The sequence below is a fragment of the Heloderma suspectum genome, chromosome 16 (assembly GCF_057233095.1).
Source record: "Heloderma suspectum isolate Gila_16-S chromosome 16, 16-S_ref, whole genome shotgun sequence".
Taxonomy (NCBI): domain Eukaryota; kingdom Metazoa; phylum Chordata; class Lepidosauria; order Squamata; family Helodermatidae; genus Heloderma; species Heloderma suspectum.
In genome coordinates this window covers 3,039,270-3,061,734 of record NC_139473.1, presented here as the reverse complement: position 1 = coordinate 3,061,734, position 22,465 = coordinate 3,039,270, and the positions used below count along the sequence as shown (strand labels likewise).

The 22,465-nt window shown below is 47.9% G+C and overlaps 2 protein-coding genes across 4 annotated transcripts in view; both read right to left on the bottom strand.

Moving 5' to 3' along the window:
- Positions 1–5,730, bottom strand: part of GOSR1 (golgi SNAP receptor complex member 1) — a 51,804-nt gene extending 46,074 nt beyond the window's left edge. For both annotated transcript variants that reach the window (XR_014786177.1, XM_084823174.1), the window contains exons 1-3: positions 5,668–5,730; positions 2,405–2,525; positions 856–943 (exon numbers count right to left, since the gene is read on the bottom strand). Coding sequence is in view for 1 of the 2 variants with exons in the window: in XM_084823174.1 (XP_084679300.1) it covers positions 856–943; positions 2,405–2,525; positions 5,668–5,704 (246 nt within the window). In the remaining variant the exon portion in view is untranslated. The remainder of the gene's footprint in view (positions 1–855; positions 944–2,404; positions 2,526–5,667) is intronic.
- A 5,475-nt stretch (positions 5,731–11,205) lies between these two features.
- CPD (carboxypeptidase D) overlaps positions 11,206–22,465 on the bottom strand; it is a 39,624-nt gene continuing 28,364 nt past the window's right edge. Inside the window, exons 13-21 of one of the 2 annotated variants that reach the window (XM_084823171.1) lie at positions 21,338–21,533; positions 20,432–20,567; positions 19,932–20,072; positions 19,573–19,668; positions 19,423–19,487; positions 19,167–19,298; positions 18,015–18,200; positions 17,306–17,405; positions 11,206–16,813 (exon numbers count right to left, since the gene is read on the bottom strand). In XM_084823171.1, the coding sequence (XP_084679297.1) occupies positions 16,587–16,813; positions 17,306–17,405; positions 18,015–18,200; positions 19,167–19,298; positions 19,423–19,487; positions 19,573–19,668; positions 19,932–20,072; positions 20,432–20,567; positions 21,338–21,533 (1,279 nt within the window). In that variant the 3' untranslated portion in view covers positions 11,206–16,586. Of the gene's footprint in view, positions 16,814–17,305; positions 17,406–18,014; positions 18,201–19,166; positions 19,299–19,422; positions 19,488–19,572; positions 19,669–19,931; positions 20,073–20,422; positions 20,568–21,337; positions 21,534–22,465 lie in introns of both variants that reach the window. The other variant, XM_084823170.1, reaches the window with a different exon arrangement.

The window sequence follows — 22,465 nt, the reverse complement described above, 5'->3', positions numbered from 1 at the left end:
TCAGGGACAGGCCTGCACCTAATGTTGAGTGCAGAAGCACAGGTCGCATGGGCAGCCAGGAGCACCTCAGGGCGGTGGCACCAGCAGCAAGCCTATCTAGTGTGGTAGAACTTGGCATCAGATATTCATGCCCTGGTTACTTCCCTGCTTGACTACTGTAATGCACTTCACGTCGGGCTGCCTTTGGAGACAGAATAAAATCACTGAACATCATGTCCGGCTGAACATCAGGAAAAACCTCCTGATTGTTACAGCAATACAATAATGGAACCAACTACCTAGGGAAGTGGGGGGGCTCCCCCACGCTGGAGGCATTCAAGACGAGGCTGGACAGCCATCTGTCGGGGATGCTCTGACTGGGACTCCTGCATTGAGCAGGGGGTTGGTCTTGATGGTCTTGTAGGCCCCTTCCAACCCTACTAGTCTAGGATTCTATGAGCAAACCCAGACAATGGACAGGATGGTTGTTGTTCTGTGCTTATGTGGAGGGCACCAGGTTGGGGAAGGCAGATTGAAAGAAAATGAATACAGATGTTTTTCGTTCCTGCTACACAGCCTGTTGTGCCACAACTCCTGCGCAGATGAGATGGGCTGACATTTTGGGGCTTCCTCTGGTTTAGTTTGTGATGACCAAAACTAATGACAGCAAGCAACTCGACAGTTCTAAGAGAAAGTGGCAGGGGGAGTGGGGTGTTCCACGATTTTCTGGCTAGTTTAAATGTCTTTGCCGGTCTTTGCATGGCTGTGACATCAAAGGGCGCCATCTCCTCTTTATCAACAGTCGCAACCATTCCTGCTAAAACCCTCGAGAGTGTCAACAGAGGCAGGAGTTGACACGACCGAAGCGCCACTTACCTTCCCCAAGAGCTGCTCAATTTCTACTGCCATCGTTTCGAACATCCGGTCTTGGCTTGATCCGTTCAGGAGAGGGGTGGTGTCAGAGCTGAACAAAAGAGAGGGGGAGGGACGAGTGACCTGTCTGTAAATATTACGGCGTGGCAGGAAAATGTGCTTAATTCTCACAGGATCTTGTGGAGGACACACACCATCCGTTAACAGGCCCCGTTAACACACCGGGCTAGAGACAGCACACACACAATGGAGCTGTTCTGACCACCCTCCCAACTCTGAGGATGGGCAAGTGACCGCAAGCTACTTTTGAAACTTGAAACAGGGACAGGATTGGGACAGGACTGGTAACCTGGAAAATGGAAAGAAAGTGCCCCTGCACCCCCACTTCATGCACAGATTGGCTCTTGTGCTTCTCTTGCCAGTGGCCCTACGAGGACCCACCTTACCGCATGGAGGAAAGGGCTGTCAATAGCTACCAGTTCTGATGGCTTCATGCTACCTCCAGCATTGGAGGCAGTATGCCTACGCACACCAATAACTGGGGAACACGAACGGGAGGATGCAGTTGCACTCATATCCTCCTACACTGGGGCAGTTGGTTGGCCATGTGGGAACAGAATGCTGGACTAGACAGACCCTTGGTCTGATCCAGCATGACTCTTTCTATATTCTTACCTCCGTTCAGCTGCCCTGCTCATGGCGGATGGGGGTCTCTCTCCAAACAACCCATCTACATTTTGTTTGAGTCAAAACTTGCAGGAGGCTCAAGCCAACATGTGAGGTACGTACTATGTAAAACGAAGAACCTGGAGAGGCCTTGAAAGACGTTTTGGACCTGTGGGAGGCTGACACTCATGGGACCTGACGTGGGTGACAGCAGTGGCACTCCGAGCAGCGTCAAGTGGCTGGGTTGAGCCGCCATTTTAATTCCCCACAATACCCACACACACAAGCAGTGTTGCCCCAGGGCATTCAAAAGGCACCCCACAGCCCAGTAGTGAGTTTGCCAGCCAGGCTGCGGAAACACATTTAAAAAGGAGGCCTAGGTCAGGGGCCGCTGGCAGATGCCCCAATATGCCAGGTGTTGGCGCTGACCCTGTGGCTCATACATTTGGAGGAAAGAGGTGCATAGGCATTCTCCGAGTCTCAAAGCAGCAGGAGGTAAAGAGCTCCCTCCGCATGTTGCCACCACACTATTTAGCCCGGCTCTTTCACTGCTGGGATACGTTGTTTTCCCTTGTGGAAAGAATGGTGCCACCAGGCTAACCCCGTTGCAGGCTACAGCTTTTAAGCAGCAGGACAGGTAGCTGGGACAACCCTGCAGCAGCCAGGAGAAAAGATGGGAAGAAGGCACAAGTTGTGGGATAAAACGGCCAAAGCTTCCAAGAACCCCTTCAAACTAGTCGCATTCAGGACTCCAAAATTAAAAGTGAAGACTCAAAAGCCAGCAGCCAATGCAGGAATCTAAACACGAATCAAGGATGGCTGGAGTTTTTTTTAAAAACAAAATAATTTCAAAATGTAAAAGTCCAGCAACATCAGTTGGTGGTACCTGTGCCTGTCGCGCCTTCCGTCCCGGGAGTTGCTGTGGCTGTAGCTGGTGCATAGCTTGCTGAAGGAGACCAGCTTGAGGTCCAACTCATTCTCCAGCTGCCGGGCCTGTTTCCTCAGATCTGCATAAGGAAAAAGATGCACACGAGAGGGAGTGACCTGCACTGCCTTTGCACAATTCCTTCCCTTCCTCCAAAATGAAGAGGACAGAGCTGAAAGCTCCCCTCCAAGAGACACTCAACACTGCATGCCAGCCAATGAGATGGACGTTCCTTCTGCTGGCCTTGCCCAACCTGGTGCCCCCCGAGCTGGCTGGGGCATGCTGGGAGCTGTAGTCCAACACACCTGGAGGGCAAAAGGTTGGGGGAAGGCTGCCTCGTATAATTCAACAAAAAGGAGGCATTCCAGTTCAGGAATTTCAAAGTGGAACGCCTGAAGTGCGGGAAAAATCTGTGCTTTGATGTTTTGTAGAGGGCTTTCCTGCATGGCGCTATGTAAAAATAATGGAAGTTGTGGCCCAGAGGGAAGGCTTTGCACAGAGAAGGCCTCAGGTCCAATCCTTGGTGTCTCCAGTTAAAAGGGCGCTAGGTAGGGATGGGGGAGAAATCCTCCACGGACCCCAGTGAGGCCGGATTCAAAAAAATCTGGCCCCCCAGAGTCTGTGGAGGATCAAAAGACTTACCTCCGCCTCCTGGAGGAATCCTCACTGGCCGGCTCCGGAGCACCAGCAATACGGCCACCATTGCCGTATCGCTGGCTGGGCAGATTGACTGCGGATGCAAATGGCATCCACTACACCATTTGCGGCCGTAAAGGTCTCAGTTTAAGCTAAAGCTTAAACTGAGATCTTTACGGCTGCAAATGGCGTAGTGGACACCATTTGCGGCCGCAGTCAATCCGCCCAGCCAGTGATACGGCAATCAATGGTGGCTGTATCGCTGGCGTTCTGGAGCCAGCTGGCAGGTCCGCAGAATCGCTGCAGAGCGGAGCTGGCCGGCTAGGATTCCGGAGAGGAGCGACAGATCACCTCCCCCGCCTGCGGACACTGCCCCCGGACCCAGAGGTAAGCGTTCCACCGATCCCTAGCACTAGGTGGCAGAGCTGAGAAACGGGAAAGGCAGGTAGCTCTATGGTAGAAGACAAGCAGCAAATGGGGAAGGCAGGTAGTTCAGGGAAGACAAGCAGCAGACAAAGCCTTCTCAGCCAGCACATCCAGAAGGGGCTCGCAGAGGTGCCAACAGAATCTGGAGGGGTGGGGGGCTGGTTTGGGAAAGGGGGGGTGTCCCCATGGGGAACAGCCTCACAGGCTGGACTCTCACCCTTCTGACACCACGAGCACTGCGCTTTGCAGGATCTGCCCCCAGCTAAGATGCCACCCACCACCCCCGAGTATCAGAGGAGCTTCCCTGGATCAGACCAAAGTCCCATCCTGTCTTTGACAGACCTTCCGGGAAAGTCAACAAGCTGAGAATGAAGGTGACAGCGCTCGCCCTATGGTTTGTCTCAAGCATGTGGGACTCCAAGAGAGACCGCCTATTTGTACACAGATATTCCATGTAGCTATCGTGGCTGACGGCTGTCAACAGACTTTCCTTCACCACACCCTTTTACAACCCTCCCTTTACCCTCTCCCTCCGCTTGTAATATTATACCCCCAATACCAGGGGTGTTGAACCACTTTCAGCCTGAGGGGTGAATTCCGTTTCAGAGAAGCTCTCGGAGGCCACATTCCACTGGTGGGGCATGGCAAAAGGGGCCAAACCCCAAAGTAGCAGCTTATTTTAGCTTGAAGCTCTTACTGCCAGTATCTAAGGCTTAAGAGAGGCATTTCAACCATTTAGAATGGGGCGGGGGGACGTGCAAAAGCCAGGAAACCACCACCAAGCAATCAGCAGTTGGGAAAAAGGCAGTGAGGCCAGGAAGTGGGGGTATGGCCTTCAGGTTCTGCACCCCTGCCCTATACACATGCTGCTTCTAGGTGCTATGGCCCCCTTAAGTTAAACTAGCCTTGTAAATAATAGCGTGCTAAAACATTTTGTACAAGCCTGCTGGGAGGAAGCCCCCTCCTCCACATCCAGTACAGAAACCCAGGACTCTTGCCTCAGCAGACTACCCAGAAAAAATCTCACCACTGCGGTGGCAGAATGGGGATGGAGTGGGACCGGAGGGGCCGTGGCTCAGTGGCAGAGCCCCTGCTTTGCATGCAGAAAGTCCCAGGTTCAATCCCTGGCATCTCCAGGTAGGGCTGGAAAAACTTCTGCCTGAAACCCTGGAGAACCGCTGCTGCCAGTCAGTGTTGACAATACTGGCCTAGATGGACCAACTGACTGAGAATAAGGCAGCTTCCTATGTTTCCCTTCCTTCTCAGACAACATAGTAACCAAGCAGGCTGGGAGATGTGAGAGGGGGACATCCATCCCTCTTCTGTCAGCCCAACTCATGCACCTGCACAGAATTCCTTGTCTCCTACAGCTGCTACCAGCCCAAATAACACCCCCTGACAACGCTCAACTCCCATTCTTCCACCTCTGTGCTCCTTACCTGCTATCAACATCGAGTCATCGTGACTGCTAAATGGATCCTCCTGGTGCCTTCCAAATGTGTTGGACTACAACTCCCATCCTTCCCCAACAGCATGGCCAATAGCCAATAGCCAACAGCCAAGCATTCTGGGGGACATCGGGAGTTACAGTCCCACACATCTGGAAGGCCTCCATTTGCCCTGCTAGCTCGGGGATGATGGGAGTTGCCATTCCACACATCTGGAAGGCCCCCGCTTGCTGTGCTAGCTGGGGGCAATGGGAGCTGCAGTCCCACACCTCTGCAATGCTCCTGCTTGCCATACTAGCTGGGAGACGATGGGGGCTGTAGTCCCACATACCTGGAAGTCTCCTGCTTGGAAGAAGTCTGCTCTAGCTGAAGAACTGCCTCCTTATCTTCCCGAAGAGACCCCCGCCTCCGCCCTTCCCAAGCATCAGCCCCCCTCACAGAACCAGCCCCCCACCCCTTCCTCAGACCCCTCCTTCACAAACCTCAGCTCCCCCCACCCCCACCCTACCCTAGACTCGAGGCCCTCGACACCTTCACCCCCTTGATCCCCCCTCCTCAGTCCCATTCCTTGGCAACCTTAGCTGAGCCCCCCTCCCAATTAGGCCGTCCTCTGGTGCCCCCTCCTTCCCAGGCCTTGGCCCGCCTCTCAGACAGGCTGCCTCCCGCCCAGGCCACCCTCTCCCTGCTTCTTCTCCCCTCCCCACGTCCACTCACCCTCCCAGTAGTTGCTGCTGCCCCCCGTCGCCGCCATCTTTGTTGTCCAACGTCAGCCCTCCTAGGCCGGCTGCGCGCTAGGCCATGGAGACGGGGAGGGCCAGAGCGCCCTTCCTCCCGCTTCCGCAGCCCTCGGCGCGCGCGCTCTCCTCTTCCGGTCACGGGGGGGGGGGGGAGAGAGAGAGAGAGAGAGAGAGAGAGAGAGAGAGAGAGAGAGAGAGAGAGAGAGAGAGAGAGAGAGAGAGAGAGAGAGAGAGAGAGAGAGAGAGAGAGAGAGAGAGAGAGAGAGAGAGAGAGAGAGAGAGAAGCTTCATGGACTTCGCACAGGTAGGACGGAGGAAACCATCGAGATGAGGAAGTGTGGTGGCAGGGAAATCCCAGAGCGCCACTACCTTGAGCGACGGCAGCGCCCCCTGGCCGCCCCCAGGCGACTTCGACTTGATTGATTGATTGAATTTTTGATTGCGAGCTGTGCGGGGCAGAGACTTGGCCCTCTGTGTCAGGCCGGTCGCCAGCCTAACAGTTCAGAGGCGGGGGGCGTTTATCTGGCTACCAGACTTGTTAAAGACAAATTTGTAAATTATTTTTACATTATTTTATTAGTTTGTAAAAAAAAAAATTAGGGAGGCAGAGAAAATTTAGTGGGGGCAGCCCCCCCTTCGCTACAGGCCTGCTCTGTATAATATATATATATACGTGTGTGTATATACACACACGTATATATATATTATACACAGAGAGTGAAGTCTTTGCCCCACACAGCTTACAATCAACCCCCCCTCCCCCCCAAATTCATATTAGGGTCAGGACTTTTTATTAGGCCACTTGGCCTAATGAAGTCTCAGCATGTAGTCATATGCAAATCCATATTTTTATTTTTAAATGTGCTATTTCTTATAAGATGTCAACACAAGAAAAAAGAAAGAAAAGAAATGTGGCTACGTAGATTTGTATATATCCATTTCAGCGCATACATATGGAGAGAGAGAGAGTATGTGTGTGCGCGCATGGATATATATATATGAAAATATATGTTTCTTACAACTATAAACTTCAAAAAAAGCAGACCAAATATCCAAATGTATCCATTCGCAGGTAGCGCCTATACACCAATTAAATGTTGAAAGCGTTGTAAAGTCTCCGATCCACTGTATTAGAAGACATGAACATTTATCCTTCCAATGTTGCACTATCAGTATTTTAGCTGTCAGAAGGGTGCAGAAAATCCATTTGCACTGACCATCTGTTAACTTCCAGGAAGCAGGTAGACACTTTAAAATATGCTAATCCATATTAGTAAAATAGCTTTATGAGCCCAGCCTCATTTTATTTATTACATTTCTAGTCCGCCCAATAACTAATGTTCGCATAAAGGTATTACACTAATATGGATTTGCCTATATGCACAGACTTCATTAGGCCAAGTGGCCTAATAAGCTATTACACTATATTATGGGATTTTGTTACACACAAATCTTTGCCATTTGTGTGTGATCTAAAATGCGATTCTGTGAGGGGGGCAGGTGGGAATTAATTTCCATGTGTATTTATTTCCGTTTCTATCCCGTCTTTCTACATAAAGCACCCAAGGCAGCTAAGAACAATGACAAAACTACAATTAAATAGGACAATGTTTTATTTTTTAAAAAGAGCAGTTTAAAAACCAATTATTTAATTTAATTACCTTTATGCCCATCTTTCCTCCATGGAGCTTAAGGCTGCACACCTGAACACACATTTACCTGTGAGTAAATCCCACTGAATTCAATAGGCCACCTTGAGTGCCATTTTCTTGGTTCAGAGGGGGGTACGAATCTAATAAAAATGCACTCTTTCTTCTGTGGACCTACTGGATTGTACTGTAAGGCAGCATATATTTTTAAATTGTAAGCTCCTGGGGGCAGGTATCTGTCCTCCTGTACTCTACACATGCACCACACACTTTTGAGGGCCCTTTATGTACTAATGAATGACACTGTTGGGGATAATGTGAGCTTTACAATGCAATCTTCTAGTAAACCTCACTGAATTCAATTGGGCTTACTCTCAGCTAATGTAAGTGTGCTTAGTACTGCTGCCTCATAGTGCAATCCTACAGATGTCTACTTAGAAATAAGACCCATCAAATTCAGTGGGGCTTCCTCCTAGATAAGCAACTTGGAATTCTTTGTGCTCCCAGAGTGACGGTGATCTCCATCGCCTGTAATTTCCTCTTTGTAATTTCTTGGTGTGTTTTGTTTTTAATTTCTTTTCAAGGCAAAATGAAGTTACGTAGCCCTATCACCATTTTATATATATACACACACACACACACACACACACACTGCATTGCATTGCATTGCATTGCATTGCATTTTTTAGATGCTGGTATTGCTGGCATTTTGGCCTCCCACCACTGGAATGCAGCCCCCAAGAGCTTCTCAAAAATGGAATTCAGCCCTTCGGCTCAACAAGGCTTAACACTCGTAGGTTAAAGAAAGGATAGGATAAAAATGTAATAATGAAAATAATGCAGGGGGAGGCAACCGGCCACCCTCCAGATATTTGGGACTACAACTCCCATAAACCCGCCTCCATGGCCAATGGTAAGGGATTATGGGAGTTGTAGTCCAAAAATATGGACAGCGTCAGGTTGTCTACCCCTGAAATAATGGCTTGGACCCAAATTATGCTTAGAACAGACCCAATGAAATCAGTGGAACTTGAGTTAATAAATAAATGTCTCCATTGATTGCAATGGGTTTACTCTAAGCATAACTACATGTCGATCCAAGCCAATGTCTTGAGAGAGTATTATTCCTCCCCCACCCCCCTCTCCATCCAGCTAACGTACATCCTACACAGGAGTAACAGAAGCTGCTGTTCCAGCTGAGAAGGAAAGAGTTTATTCTAGTATGACCAGACAGCCAAGAACAGTAAGTAGGATACTTATTCATTCACGATATTTATATACTGCCCCACATCTAAACAGATCGTGGAGCAGTAGACAATAAAAGATAAAAATAATAGAACACCATACTGAAACTTAAAAAAAAAAACAGAATAGCAATAAAAAAACGTGGCAGGTCAGTCAAGGAAGGCTTCTTGAAATAAAGAGGTTTTCAGCAGGCGCCAAAAACAGCAGTGCTGGTGCCTGCCTGACCTCGAGGCAGGGAATTCCATAGAGAGGGGCCACCACACTGAAGGCTGTTCTCTGGGTGGACTCTAGTCAGGCCATACGTCCATTCTGGAACCACCAGGCACATCCCACCTGATGACCTCCATGACCGAGCAGGTTGATAAGGGGCAAGCAAGACTTGAGGCGAGTAGGTGTGAAGCCAGCCCTCCTTTCTTGCAGCCAGGGTCGCAGCCCTAAAATATAGGAACCCATAACGTAGAGTGTGTCTGAGCAAATGCAGAGGCTACCTTTCCCGCAAACAATCCAAACAATGGTGAGCACCCCTTATATTAATATCCTAGCACAAGCCTTCCCCAACCTGGCTCCCTCCAGAGGGTATGGGACTAGAGATCCCACCATAGCCAGCCATGTGGCATACTGAGCCAATTCCATCCTCATTACCTCCCATGGGAACAAAGAACCGGTCAATAAACTTGAGTCATATATAGCCCATTTCGCAGCTTTGACAAGTGTAAAGAGTAATTGATTTGTTTTGGCTCTGGCCTGTTAAGAGGCTGGAAAAAGAAGGCAGGTGGGAAAGGCAGCGCATCCAGGAAGAGGCAGCCTGGTTGCTGTAGGTTACAATAAGCTGCTTCTGCAGATTTCAGGGCTTTGAGCCACAATGGCCTTTTCCTTCCATGCTTATCGATACTGGCCTTCTCTGAACTGGCTTACAACTGACACAGCACAACCGACGCAGCACAAGCTCTGTGGAAGAACGGATGAGACGGGCGTTCAAAACGAACTGGACACCGGATATCCTTTTCCATCAGATGAGGGCACAAGGATTTTTTGCCTTAACAAGTTGCTTAGCTTGAGTGGGAGAACATCTGGTCTACTTGTAGCACACCAAGGGAAATAAAGAGAAAAAAAAAGACAGGCTGGGTCACACCGACGTAGCCAGTAAGGAGCTGGCTGGCAATAGACGCTGGATCTGAAAAAAAAATGAGGTACAGGAACTTCATGTGATGAAGCCTGACAGGGCCTATGCCCAATTCACAGCTTCTCCAATTTAAAAAGGGATGACAAGGAAAAGCTCTTTGGGAGGGCTGCGGAAGAGCCACCATGGCCACAACTCTGGGGGGCCACTGCCAGTCAAGAGTAGTTAACAGCAGGCTAGACCAGGGTGCAGAACCCAAGGTCCAGGGGTCAGATTCAAAATATGGAGTGCTGGTTCTTACCTTTAAAGCCTTACATGGTCTAGGTCCAAGGTACCGTAGGGAGCACCTTCTGCCCTATGTCCCAGTCTGCCACCTAAAGTCCTCTGAGGGCTCTCTGCTGTGGCTACCTGTGAGACCGGCAGCCACATGCAAGAGGACCTTCTCCTTTGCCACCCCTCAGTTGTGAAATGACCTGCCGGTTGAAATGCGCCCGCTGACCGCCTTGAAGATTTCCAAGCAGGCGTTACTCTATTCTTCCAGCAGGCCTTGCTTTTTTCGAACTCTTGTTCCTTTTGCTGACTTTCGTATACCATTTTTAAGCTGTGTTGTTTTATTGTTGGATTTTTATTTTTTTGTTAAATTGTCTTTAGTTCAAAGTTGTTTTTAGTTTTATATTGTTTGCATATATTGTCCGTATGCTTTTATGCAAATGGCTTTTAAACCTTTTATATTGTATTTTAATGTTTTAACTTTTGTAAACTGCCCAGAGAGCTTCGGCTATGGGGTGGTACAGAAATGTAATAAATAAATACATTAAATAATTTCAGCCCTCTAGGGTTCCCGAAAAGGCCATGCCCCCTTCTCCTGGCCCCACCAAACCTTTGGTGGTTTCCTGGCTTTTATTCAGACGTTTTCCCAGTTCTAAAAGGTTGGATACTTCTAAGGCTTCGTTACTGACAGTAAGAGCTTTAAAAGCTAAAATATGCATTATTTCAGCCTCGCCCCCTTTTGACTTCAATCCTGCCCACCACTGGAAGGCAGCCCCCAACACCTTCTCCAAGATCGAATTCAACCCTCGGGCTGAAAGAGGTTCAATATCCCTGGGCTAGACAGATCAGTGATCCAACTCAGGCATTGTGTATTGCAGTAAGTTAAAATCCCTTTAAAAGGGGGGGGGGGCGCTTGTAAACAAATCTGTGTTTGGAAACTTGCATATGCTGAAGGATTTAAAAGTATTTCGCCACCTTCCCCAGTGTAACTCTTGCATTACACTTCCCCTGTCATTTTCATTCCAGGATATGCCTCTGGTCAACAGAATTTTAAGTAGCTCTCCAGAAGCCCGAAAGAAAGTTTCAGAGGGAAAACACAGACAAAGGTGGCAGGAAAAAACAAGAATCCAGGAAACTTATATTATATAATTTGACCTAGGAGAAAAATAGCCTTGGTCTGTTCCACAGCAAGGAATGTTACTGCCAATGAAGCAAATAAGACACAAGAAGACATCATAAAATAGTTTTATACAGATTAGAGCTCAGTGTACATGTTTTTTTTAAAAACCTGAAAACACTAACAGAAGACTTGGTTGGTGCAGAAAGATATCAAGCTGCTAACGCCACCCACTGGTTCGCATTCCCAAGTCAAGCCAAGCCCCTCGTTTCAGTTTTTTGAAGGCACACAGTGTGTGGACCAAAGAACAGTGACAAGCATACATAGGCAGCTGTAAATTGCTCTCTAATGCACCCTTGCCCAAACCAGCCTCCCCTCCAGATGTGTTGGGCTAAGAACAGCTGGGGCATGATGGACATTGTAGTCTGACACATCTGGTGGGGGGGCAGATTGGGAGAGGCTGCACTAGAGCTACAGTAGCAAACACCGGGTCTCAAAGGCATAAGGTGTTGCGCAAAGAGCAGGGAGAATTGCTCCATTAATTTTTAAAAATTGCATAATTGCTACCAGAAAGATGCTTACCTGCCTCCATGTTGTGGTTTTTAGCTAGGTTTCAAACAAGATCTGAAAGAAGGCTAGAGGGCAAGTGCTATGCTCAAACACCACTTAAGTGCTGCCCAATTTGTTTTATTTAATGGATTTTTAAGCCACCTTTCAGATGGGGGGGGGGGCAGATGACAAAAATCTTGATATGCATTAGGAAGGACCACCCCAAGTCCCCAAATGTGTTAGTTAGGCATTTTGAATCAGAAGTCTACAGCTTCTTAAAAAGAAAGCATTTATGGCTCATACTTGACGAGATATTCTTAAAAAAAAAGAGAAGCCAAAGCTCAATTAAGGCAGAACATGATTGGGATAATATTGCAAAAATTATTTAAAATAAAAATTCCGTGGGAATGCTGTAGACATCATATACCTCGACTTCAGCAAAGCTTTCGACAAAGTGCCCCATGATATCCTGATGAGCAAACTTGCTCGAAGTGGGCTAGATGAAACAACGATCATGTGGATCCACAGTTGGCTACAGAATCGGACTCAAAGAGTGCTTATCAATGGGACCTTCTCAAGCTGGGGAGAGGTAACGAGTGGGGTACCGCAGGGCTCAGTCCTGGGCCCAGTGCTCTTCAATATTTTTATTAATGACTTGGAGGAGGAGGTGCAGGGAATGCTGATCAAATTTGCAGATGACACAAAATTGGGAGGGATAGCTAATACTTTGGAAGACAGAAACAAAATTCAAAGTGATCTGGATAGACTGGAGTGCTGGGCAGAAAACAACAGAATGGCATTTAATAGGGACAAATGCCAAGTTCTGCACCTAGGAAAAAGAAACCAAATGCACAGTTACAAGATGGGGGATACGTGGCTCAACCACACTACGAGCGAGAAGGATCTTGGAATTGTCGTCGATCACAAGCTGAATATGAGCCAACAATGTGATGTGGCTGCAAAAAAGGCAAATGCTATTTTGGGCTGCATTCATAGAAGCATCGCTTCCAAATCCCGGGAAGTACTAGTTCCCCTCTACTCAGCACTGGTTAGGCCTCATCTGGAGTACTGTGTCCAGTTCTGGGCACCACACTTTAAGAAGGATGCAGACAAGCTGGAGAGGGTTCAAAGGAGGGCAACAAAGATGATCAGGGGACTGGAAACAAAGCCCTATGAAGAGAGACTGAAAGAACTGGGCATGTTTAGCCTTGAGAAGAGAAGACTGAGGGGAGATATGATAGCACTCTTCAAGTACTTGAAAGGTTGTCACAGAGAAGAAGGCCAGGATCTCTTCTTGATCATCCCAGAGTGCAGGACACGGAATAATGGGCTCAAGTTACAGGAAGCCAGATTCCGACTGAACATCAGGAAAAACTTCCTGAGTGTCAGAGCAATACGGCAATGGAACCAATTACCTGGGGAGGTGGTGGGCTCTCCCACACTGGAGGCCTTCAAGACGAGGCTGGACAGCCATCTGTCAGGGATGCTCTGACTTGGATTCCTGCATTGAGCAGGGGGTTGGACTCGATGGCCTTGTAGGCCCCTTCCAACCCTACTATTCTATGATTCTATGATTCTGACAGTCTATCGGGAGGGACAAATGAATATAGCTTAAGACAGTGGTAGGCAACCTGGTGCCTCCATATGTTTTGGACAACTCCCATAAGCCCCCAGAGAGCATGCCCAATGCTCAGGGATTATGAGAGTTGCATATCACGACATGTAGAGGGTACCAGGTGCCTAACCCTGATGAGATGTTCATGGACTCAGGCACTTGGGTTTCCTTCTGCTAAACCTCCTAGCTCCTTTTTCCCCCAGGTGTTTTGTACTTCAACTACCGTCAGCTCCAGCTAGTATGGCCAATGGTCAGGAATGCTAGGAGTTGGTAGTGCAAAACATCTGGAAGCACCAGGTTGGGGAAGGCTGTCCAAGCTGATGTGAGGGGCCAGAATATGCTCAAGCTAAAGAACACAGACCAGATGGCTGTTCATCCATGAGAGCAGCCTTCCCCAACCTGGAACCTTCCAGATGTGTTAGACTACAACTCCCATCATCCTGTAATCAGGAGTTTGCAACTGTGGGAGGTCTGGGGGCCATTTTTGCCCCTGGATTTCCTGCGGGCCACACCTGTGGATGTTTATTTTTTTTAGAAATAATTAAAATGGCATCAGTCGTGGCTGAATTTGATCCTTTTGGCACTCTGCAGCCACTATGGATGCTTTTTAAAATTCCGCCTCCCCCCAAATTTAGGGGGCTGTGGGGGCCACAAGCAGCTTATACATTGCCCACTCCTGCTGTAGTCCAACACATCTGGGAGGCTCCTGTTCAGGGAAGACTGAGCCAGAGGGAAGATTTAAAGCATCGCCCCACTGATTTCAGAAACAAGCTCCACAATTGGGCTCCCTTCCAATAAGTGTGTTTAGGATTGCAGCCTGAACTATCTTTCTAGTAGCATCCTGGCAGCTAAAATGGCCCATCTGCTCAATGACCTTGCTTGGAATGGAGGCCAGAATTCAACTGTCATTATTACCAAGGCTGATTTTTAAACAGGGAGGTTTAAAACATTTCAGAAGGGAGGCTCAGGCGTTAGGAAAACCTTTGTTAGGACAATTGAGCCATGGGATAAAGCTGTCAAAGCACATCTCTGAGTTCCCACTAGCAGCAGATTTTAAGAATGAGAGGTCGTCTTAAAAAGGGTTAGGCCTCATGGCACTAAAGAAAACCCCAGAAAGATCACCTATACACATTTCTGACAGCTAACCAAGCCTTTGGGGGTAGAGGTAAAGCTATCACAGATGCAAGGAGCCAAGAAGGGAGCTAGCAAAGTGGAAATGACAAAACCCTTGATCGTCTGCAGAGTTCATCATCTTTTTTTCAGCATCCGAGTGCGAGACCCCGCGACCCAAACACATCTCAGGAAGATGCTATCATCTGGGCAGAAATCAACATGCAGAGGTTAACACCTCTGTTCCAGCCTGGCAGCAGCACTGCAGAAGTTAGCACAATCCCTTTCCTCCCAGAGCCCATCTTCACTCTTTCGCAGTTCATCACCTTCATTGTTTGAACTTCAACAAGCATTCGCCCAGCTAAGTTTTCATCCCCACTGCCCTCCCTAAATAAAGCTATCAAGGATTAGGAAATGGTGTTTAAAGAACAAAAAAATACACACAAGTGTACAAAAAGATGATCTTCTCTAAGACAGGCTTCTGGCCCAACAACAGTGTTCAAGTATCGGCTATGCTTCTCACACACCCCTATTTAAAATTTCAAACCAAAGTGCTTGGAGAAAAAAGGCTAGAGGGGCCCCCAACCTTTTGGGGTCAGTGGGCACATCTGGAATTTCAAGGATGTTGTGGGCGCTCTCACAAAACAGCTGCCACGAGTCAGGGGGTGGGGCTTACTCATTCATAAAATGGCTGCCACGGTGGGCACAGCTGGTCACAAAACACTCATTTTCCAGAAGGCAAACTGGTGAGACTAAAAGAAAAGTAACTGGCCCAAGAACCTAAATACAAGGCAGAGATGGGGGTCTGAGCTCCAAGAAACAAAACCACTCTTTTGAACCCAAATAAAGATGGCTCTGGATGACCGCACTTTGCTTTGCAGCAAGCCAGCCTCCCAGTTAAGAAAAACGTTTTAAACAATCTTAAGAAATAAAATCAGGAATGGTAGGGAGCCTGGCAGGCACCAAGGAAGTGTCTGTGAGCACCTTAGTGCCCACAGGCATCATGCTGGAGACCCCAGGGCTAGACTGTACCACATAATGGGAGGAATGGTGACCACTGCACTGCCTTCCAGAACAGGCCCATTGCATGGTTTGGACATTGTTCAAGAGGAGAGACTTTGACAACAAACGAACAGCAGAATTCCATCCAAAATCCAGTCTTGGCAAAAGAGTAGAGACTGGTATTGGGCTTGTAGTAACAGACTTAGTACTGGAAAGGAAGGATGGAGCAAGGTGTTTTCCCCAAAAGACTGTCCTGGTGAACTTTCAAAGCAGTACATTTGCTTACTAGGAGGAAATATTTGAAGTATTTCTCTAGACTACAAGCACGCAGTCAAGCAAGCCTGTAGACCGGCTGCCTACACAGAGGCTCACTCAATCAAAACATGAACTGCAAAAGGACCATTTGGCACCACACTGGAAATTCAGTATCCAGCTAGCATTAGACTGCTCAGAGGTTATTCTTTTTAAGTACAGAAGTGTATCTCTTGCTATTCTATATTCTCAAAGAAAAACAGTAGAAATTCTGAAGCAGGGTCGGTGCAAGAGAATTAAATGAAACAAAACACTTTATTTCTTTTTCCAAAAACCGCAGCCTCAACTGTAGAGGAGAGAGAAAGTTTCTCACATCTTGACACAACACTCCTGCCTTGCCGGTTTTATCACACAGGTAGCAGTGAAACCAACTTCTGCTAAAATTACCTAACCTGAAGTCATTCTTAGCAGAAGGGGGAATTTAATTCCTCCACATAGGGAGGAAGACTTATCATTTCCAGACACCCTTGTAACCAACCAGTGAAGCTGCCCCAGGCAGAAGAGAAAGAGCTTCCAAAACTTTCCGTATGCTACAGAAGCAGCACTAGCTTAGACAAAACCTTGGTAGCTACAGTGTGTTTCCCCCAAATGAATGCATGAATTGAACAATGTCAGAAAGGTGTGAGGAAACATTGCCAGGAACTAGAGATGCTGCTGGCTGCCTGGCTATTCGCCAAAGTGGTTTGCAAGCAGCCAGGTTGCCAAGACCAGCTCCGGAGGGCTTTCCAGTTCAAGGCCTGACTAGAAGAGCAGCCAGCAGCAGGGCAGAGCCTCCTTGTGCATAAACAGGAGCGGATCGAGAGCAAGAGGTTTGGGGTGCCACGCGTCCTGGGTCCACTGCTTGAGAAAAACACTCTGTCTTGCAGGATCCGCCTTTCCGCAGGGAGCCTCCCTGCCCCCTGGTGGGTCAGTGTTTGCTGGAGTACAGTGTTTCCTCCTCAGTGTCTGTTTCGTCCTGGAACTCGTGGCTCAGGAGGGACTTCTTGGAGCCTGTGGACATCATGCGGATCTCGTCCTCGTAATCATCTTGGTGCTGCCGTAGGCGATGGAAGCCGTCCTTGTGCCGGTTGGACTTGATTGAACACACGCACCAGGTGATGCAGGCCATGAGGATGAGAGCTGACATGGTGGCACCTGAACAGTGGGGGAAAATAAAAACACATACCCCATTATCATCTTCAGGGCAAGGGCACCAGCTTCTCTACAAACACAGGACAGGAGCTCTCACTTTAGCACACACACACACACATGCCCTCCTGCACTCCTCCCCATAATCTTCTCACCAGAGATGTAAGAAGGGTCTCAACATCTGGAGGAGACAGTACTCATTCCCTTCAAAGGACCACTCACACATCTGCCACTGCACAATTCACATTTATCACAAATCTATTAAAATTACATATCCACAGCAGATATATTTTACATGTACCTTTCCTCCTTTACTGCATGCAAGACATGCTGAATGCAAAAGCTATGGAGTTTATGGAGACTGCAGAAGGAGAGAATGGCCAAAGACCTTAAGGGCCAAAGTAGTGACGATATCTCACCTGTCTTGCCTTCCAGGAAGTTAGTCAGACAAAGCCCCCACACACCCTCCAAGAGAAAACCGTGTCTGGTCTCTTTTACCTGCTACAGTAACCACCAACTCCCTTGGAAGACCAAAGATCTTGTTGTCTATGTCAAACTGTATGTGCAGAAAGCTAGCCATCTCATCACGAACCAAGATCTGGAAATAAACCACCACATCAGCAACAGTGTGGATGCATGTATTACGTTGACAGAACAACAAAAGAACCAAACACACACACACACACACACACACACACACGTCAGCTGCAGAAGCTCAGGTCCCCAAGAAAATAATAAAGCAATGACTTATGAAACAATGATAGTGAGCACTAGGGGATTTTTAGGGGGCAGGGGGACGGAGAGGGAGGATCTTAGGATAAAATTAATGGTAGGTGAGGAGGAAAGAAATGAAAAGGGACTCTACTCCAGTTCCCTATCTCACCAGCCCTTGATCCACAGCTCCCAAATCCCTTCTGACCTTCTGACAGTGCAGGGTATCTTCTGTCCTGTGTCCGCAAGCCAGTATTCTCAGCCTCACTTTATATCTCAGGGTTACCCAGCAGGCCTGTGCCACATCCACATGGCTCCAGGTTCCCAGTTCCCCAGCAGGCTCTTGGCAACAGGTACAAAGCCATCTGCCTTGAAGGACGGACAAGCTTGCCACAGGGCTGTTTTTCTTCCCAACATGAGCCAAAGCAAGCCCAGCCACTCTTTTCTATTCCACCAGGCTCAAGGAAAGGAGGCTGCAGTAGGCCTTTCCCCATACCTGGACGTGCTGCTGCTGATAGCCTTCAGCTATAGCATGGATCTTGTGGTAGCCTGGAGCCAGCAGCACATGGAAATAACCACCTTCCTTGGTGCAGACTCTCACCCCTTCGTTGAGCACAATTTGAGCTTTCGACACCGGCTGGCCGTGCCTGTCTCGGACAAACCCATAGACGCCCTTATGAACCTGGAATTTAAAAAAAAAAGGCATCTATTGAATGGTGTCCATCAAGAGGGCCTTGTCGGTAAGGAAACACCTCTCTCCTCTCATCCATGGGGTAGATCTGGGGTCTCCAACATGGTGCCCGTGACATCTCTAGGCGCACCCACTGGGGTCCCTGCCACTCTGATTGTTATTTATTTTAATTAAAATGTTATGCTTAATTAATTTCTTTTTTAATTAAAAAAAGGTAACTGAGACACCAGCATGCCGCAAAGCAAAGTGGTGCCCTCCAGCACCAATTTTATTTGGTCCAGAGGAGTGGTTCTGTGTTTGGCGCTCAGACTCCACCTTTGCTTTGTACTTAGGTTCTTGGCCAAGTTACTTTTTCCTATAGTTGCACCACTTCGTCTTCTGGGAAATGAGTGTTTTGTGGCTGGGAGCCATTTTATGAATGGCCAAGTGCACACCATGGCAGCCATTTTGTGAGAGCACCCACAACACTCTAAACATTCCAAATGTGTCCACCGACTCCAAAACACTGGGGATCCCTATGGTAGATAGAAGATCGCCTGTGGAACAAGATGCATGCAAAAATTAAGCAAGACCCAAAGATACGTTCCTGCTGTTACATTTCTTTGATAACCTATTCCCAAGGGCTCAAGGTTGGTTAAAATATGGCCTTACTGAATTGTAACCTCATGCAAACCCTAAACCTTAGGGCCTTAAAGGTTATGTTAGGCTGAGAGAAAAGCTACTTGACCAAAGCCATCCACAGCAAACCTCAGAGGTAAGAGGAATTTCAGACAGGGTTCTTTTCATCCAAAAAACAAACCTTGCTCAATGTGCCCTAATGGCTCTTCGGTACATCTGCAGCAAGCAGCTACATGAAATCTGATTCTTAAGTCTAGGCTGCACTCCATCCCACTCTGAGCAGTTGCAAACAAAAGCTTGGATGTGTTTCAAGTCCAGCCAGAGTTCACTGAAACTCACCTCCACTAGCATGCTGAGAAGAGACTTCTTGTTCTCCAGCCACAGAGTATGGAGCTGTCCTGCGCTGGGGAAGTAACAGCAACCTGTGTACACTGTGATCTCTGGGCAGTGCCCATACATAACACTGAAATCCTGAGGAGCCCAAAAACAAGAGGAGGGTTTGTGACAGGAAAGAGGCACTGTTGGCAAAGGGTCATTGGCAACTCCGATTTAATTCGGCTAACAGAGAAAGATCTGAAGCATAACACTGAAATACCTTCATGCTGCCCAGGTGACTGTGCCATTCTGCACCAAGCAACACACCTCCAGGAATGTTCTCATCTGCAGGAGAGAGAAAGAGAGAGAAATCAGAAATCTTAAGAAGCAAGCTGGCCCCCAAACAGTCCAGAATACAGTGGGCACATACCTGACTTGTTTGGACAGCTAGGCTGCCCTAAATGCATTGTGGGATGATTATTTGCATACACAGAGGCTAAGTGTCTCAGCGTTTCTTTGTTCTCCACTGTAAGAGAGCAGGAAATCGCAAAGTCAATCAGGGAGATTGCAAAGTCAGCCCATGCTGTCCAGGCACCTGTGCAAACTGAGATTTCTTAGCCTCACTGCAATAACCAATGAGAATTCAACTTATCTCGATTCCCCAGGTCTTGTTTATTTCAAGGAGCCAACTGTACTGGCCCAAGGACCAGTGGAGAATGGACTCCTCCTCAAAGAAAAGCCAATCTTACCAGCTGCTCAGAAAGGACTGTGAGGAAGGAACAACCATACCTGTCTGTACAGGCTTGTCATAGGGGTAGGTAACAAGCAGGGACCCTCCATCCAAGGCAACAGAGAGGGTAAAGTCTTGCTTCTGTATCAGGTTCTCCATGATGGCCCTGGTTTCTGGTTCTCTTGCCCCAGATGAATTGCCTGATGGAATAGGCACAGAGGTTCTTATTCAGCTGAGACATGCAAAAAACTCAGCTTTGGCTCAGTAACATGCTGGCTCACAACAGACAACCCCATACAAGACATGGACCGCTCCATATGAGACATGAATAGGCAGTACGCTGGTTATACAGGGATGCTGCCGTGGCATCCAAGCACCTTACAGTCATATCACACTTCCATGCGACAAAACAAGACCCGACAAGCAATCCAACTGTATATACAAAGGCAAATCAGTAGGGAGGGTGTCAGAATTGAGGCTCTCTTTACCAACAGATCTCCCCTCCCCACTGGTTAGGCCAACAAAATATGGATAGAAGGAAAAGGCTGGCCTGTTTTACTTGTGAAATCTGTATCCAGATCTTTGCCATTTGCATTGGTTAGACCAATCTTTGAGATGCAGTCTCCCTCCTGAGCGATCTCGCGCCCATCTGGATTCAGGGATGGCACGATCACAATTCTTGTCTTGTCAATCAGCTGGAAACAGACAAAGCCAATGAGAGAGAAGACACCCCAACAAGCATCAGCCCATCCTACGTAACTCAAGTGTGGTGGGGAAGGCAAAAAAACCTCTGAGCGACTTTGTGACTGGCAGAGCTCTGCCAAAGCCCTGCTCTGTGGAGCAAGGCAGAACTGGAATTGGGAGGGCCTCTGCCCGACACCAAGTGGAGGATACAGGACTGTTTTGCATGGTCTTGACTCTTGGCGCAAGAGGGAAGAGCAACCGTCCTTCAATGAAAGAGACCCCCCCCCCCAATATCCCACATGTCTCTATCTGCAATTTTAAGGTCTGGGAAGGTAGCTTAGAGAAGCTGGGGCACTTTCACAAGTGCTGTGAAGACTGTTTGCCTCTGTCATAGGTGCTTGCCACAGTAATGCAACCTGGAAAACGGGCCATTTTTAATTTAAATGGCAGTGGGCTGTTTCACTCAAATGATTGGATGGACATTCCTTTATCCAATTCTGGTACTTTTAAGGTATTTTGGGAATGCCTAGTACTTCACCACAAAAGCCATAGCTCTCTCTTTTTCACTTAGTAGTAGGGACTGACCAAGTAGAGCTCAGCATCCTTTGCACTCAACATCTTTGACCTACCTGAGACTCTTGCTTCCCAAGGGTCTCTGACACATCCCCTTTCAAGTTTGCCCCACATCATGCTCCAATATCCCATGAAGCAACAGACATAGCAATTCAAACATGAATCACTCCGGCCCCATTGGATGCTGCTAAACAAGCCGATGACCTACCTTTGTGATGGCTGGGTTCTTTTTGTAATTCAGGCAGAGGAATTCCGCCAGCGCCAAGAGCAGTTCTGTGCCAACTGGAGCATTGCCATGAATGCCTGCAACAAAGCGGATCTTCGGCTCCTCTGGCTCAGACTGGTTGGGTTTGTTGGAGATTTCCAGGGACCAGATGTGACGGAACTCACGACTTTGGCCCAAGCTACCAAAAACAGAAGAAGTCTGAAGTGCTGCTGGCTGGATTTTTACCAGGAGTAGCAGCTTTAGCCCTGCCACTACACTGTTATAGAAATTAGAAACAGAACATTTCCAGTAATACTAAGACATTGGTAAAGCAACATGTCCACCTCCCAGTGAAAGAATAGGTGGACTCACTTGAACACACAAAACCTGCACGGTGAAATATTCGCCCTAGTTCTCCCATGCATTTCATTTTTAAGCTTTATCATTTGCCTTTGTGCTAGATAGTGTTCAAAGTGTCTTGAAACAGCCAGCCATACCTACATATGCAGTCATTCCTACATATTCTCACACTGTCACTCAGAAAAGCAAGAGATGAGCTGGATCCGTTTCTACATTGCCAGGTTAAGATTTGTTTGCATCCCTTGTGTTCTTCAGAATCTTTCCAGAGTTCAGCATTCAGAAGAGCTCTCAAGACATGCTGTTTAAACCCACTGGGTTTGTTGGGGATGTGGTAGCAGTGGATGTACACAGCCACAGAGGAGCACAGAAGATGCAGCATGCTTCAGCACAGAACTCTGTTTTCTGAGATTCTCGGCTTTTGTTTTTAGCAGACTGCCCAACCCTTACAGATGCACAGATACGCTTGAAAATGTGTGGTCAATGCCTCAGAAGCCAAAGTGGCTGCAAAACAGCCTTCCCCAACATGATGCCCTCCAGATGTGTTGGACTACAACTCCCAGCATCCCCCAGCCAGCATGGCTGCCTGGGGGATGCTGGGAGTTGTAATCCAACACATCTCGTGGGCACCAGGTTGAGGAAGGCTGCTGTAAAACAACATTTTCCAGAGCCTCAAAGCCCTGCATAACTCACTGCCCCGCTCCATGCTTAGCAAAAGCAGAAAAACTAATGCAAAATAAGAACAGTTACAAAGTTTGCTCTATTTGTAGAATG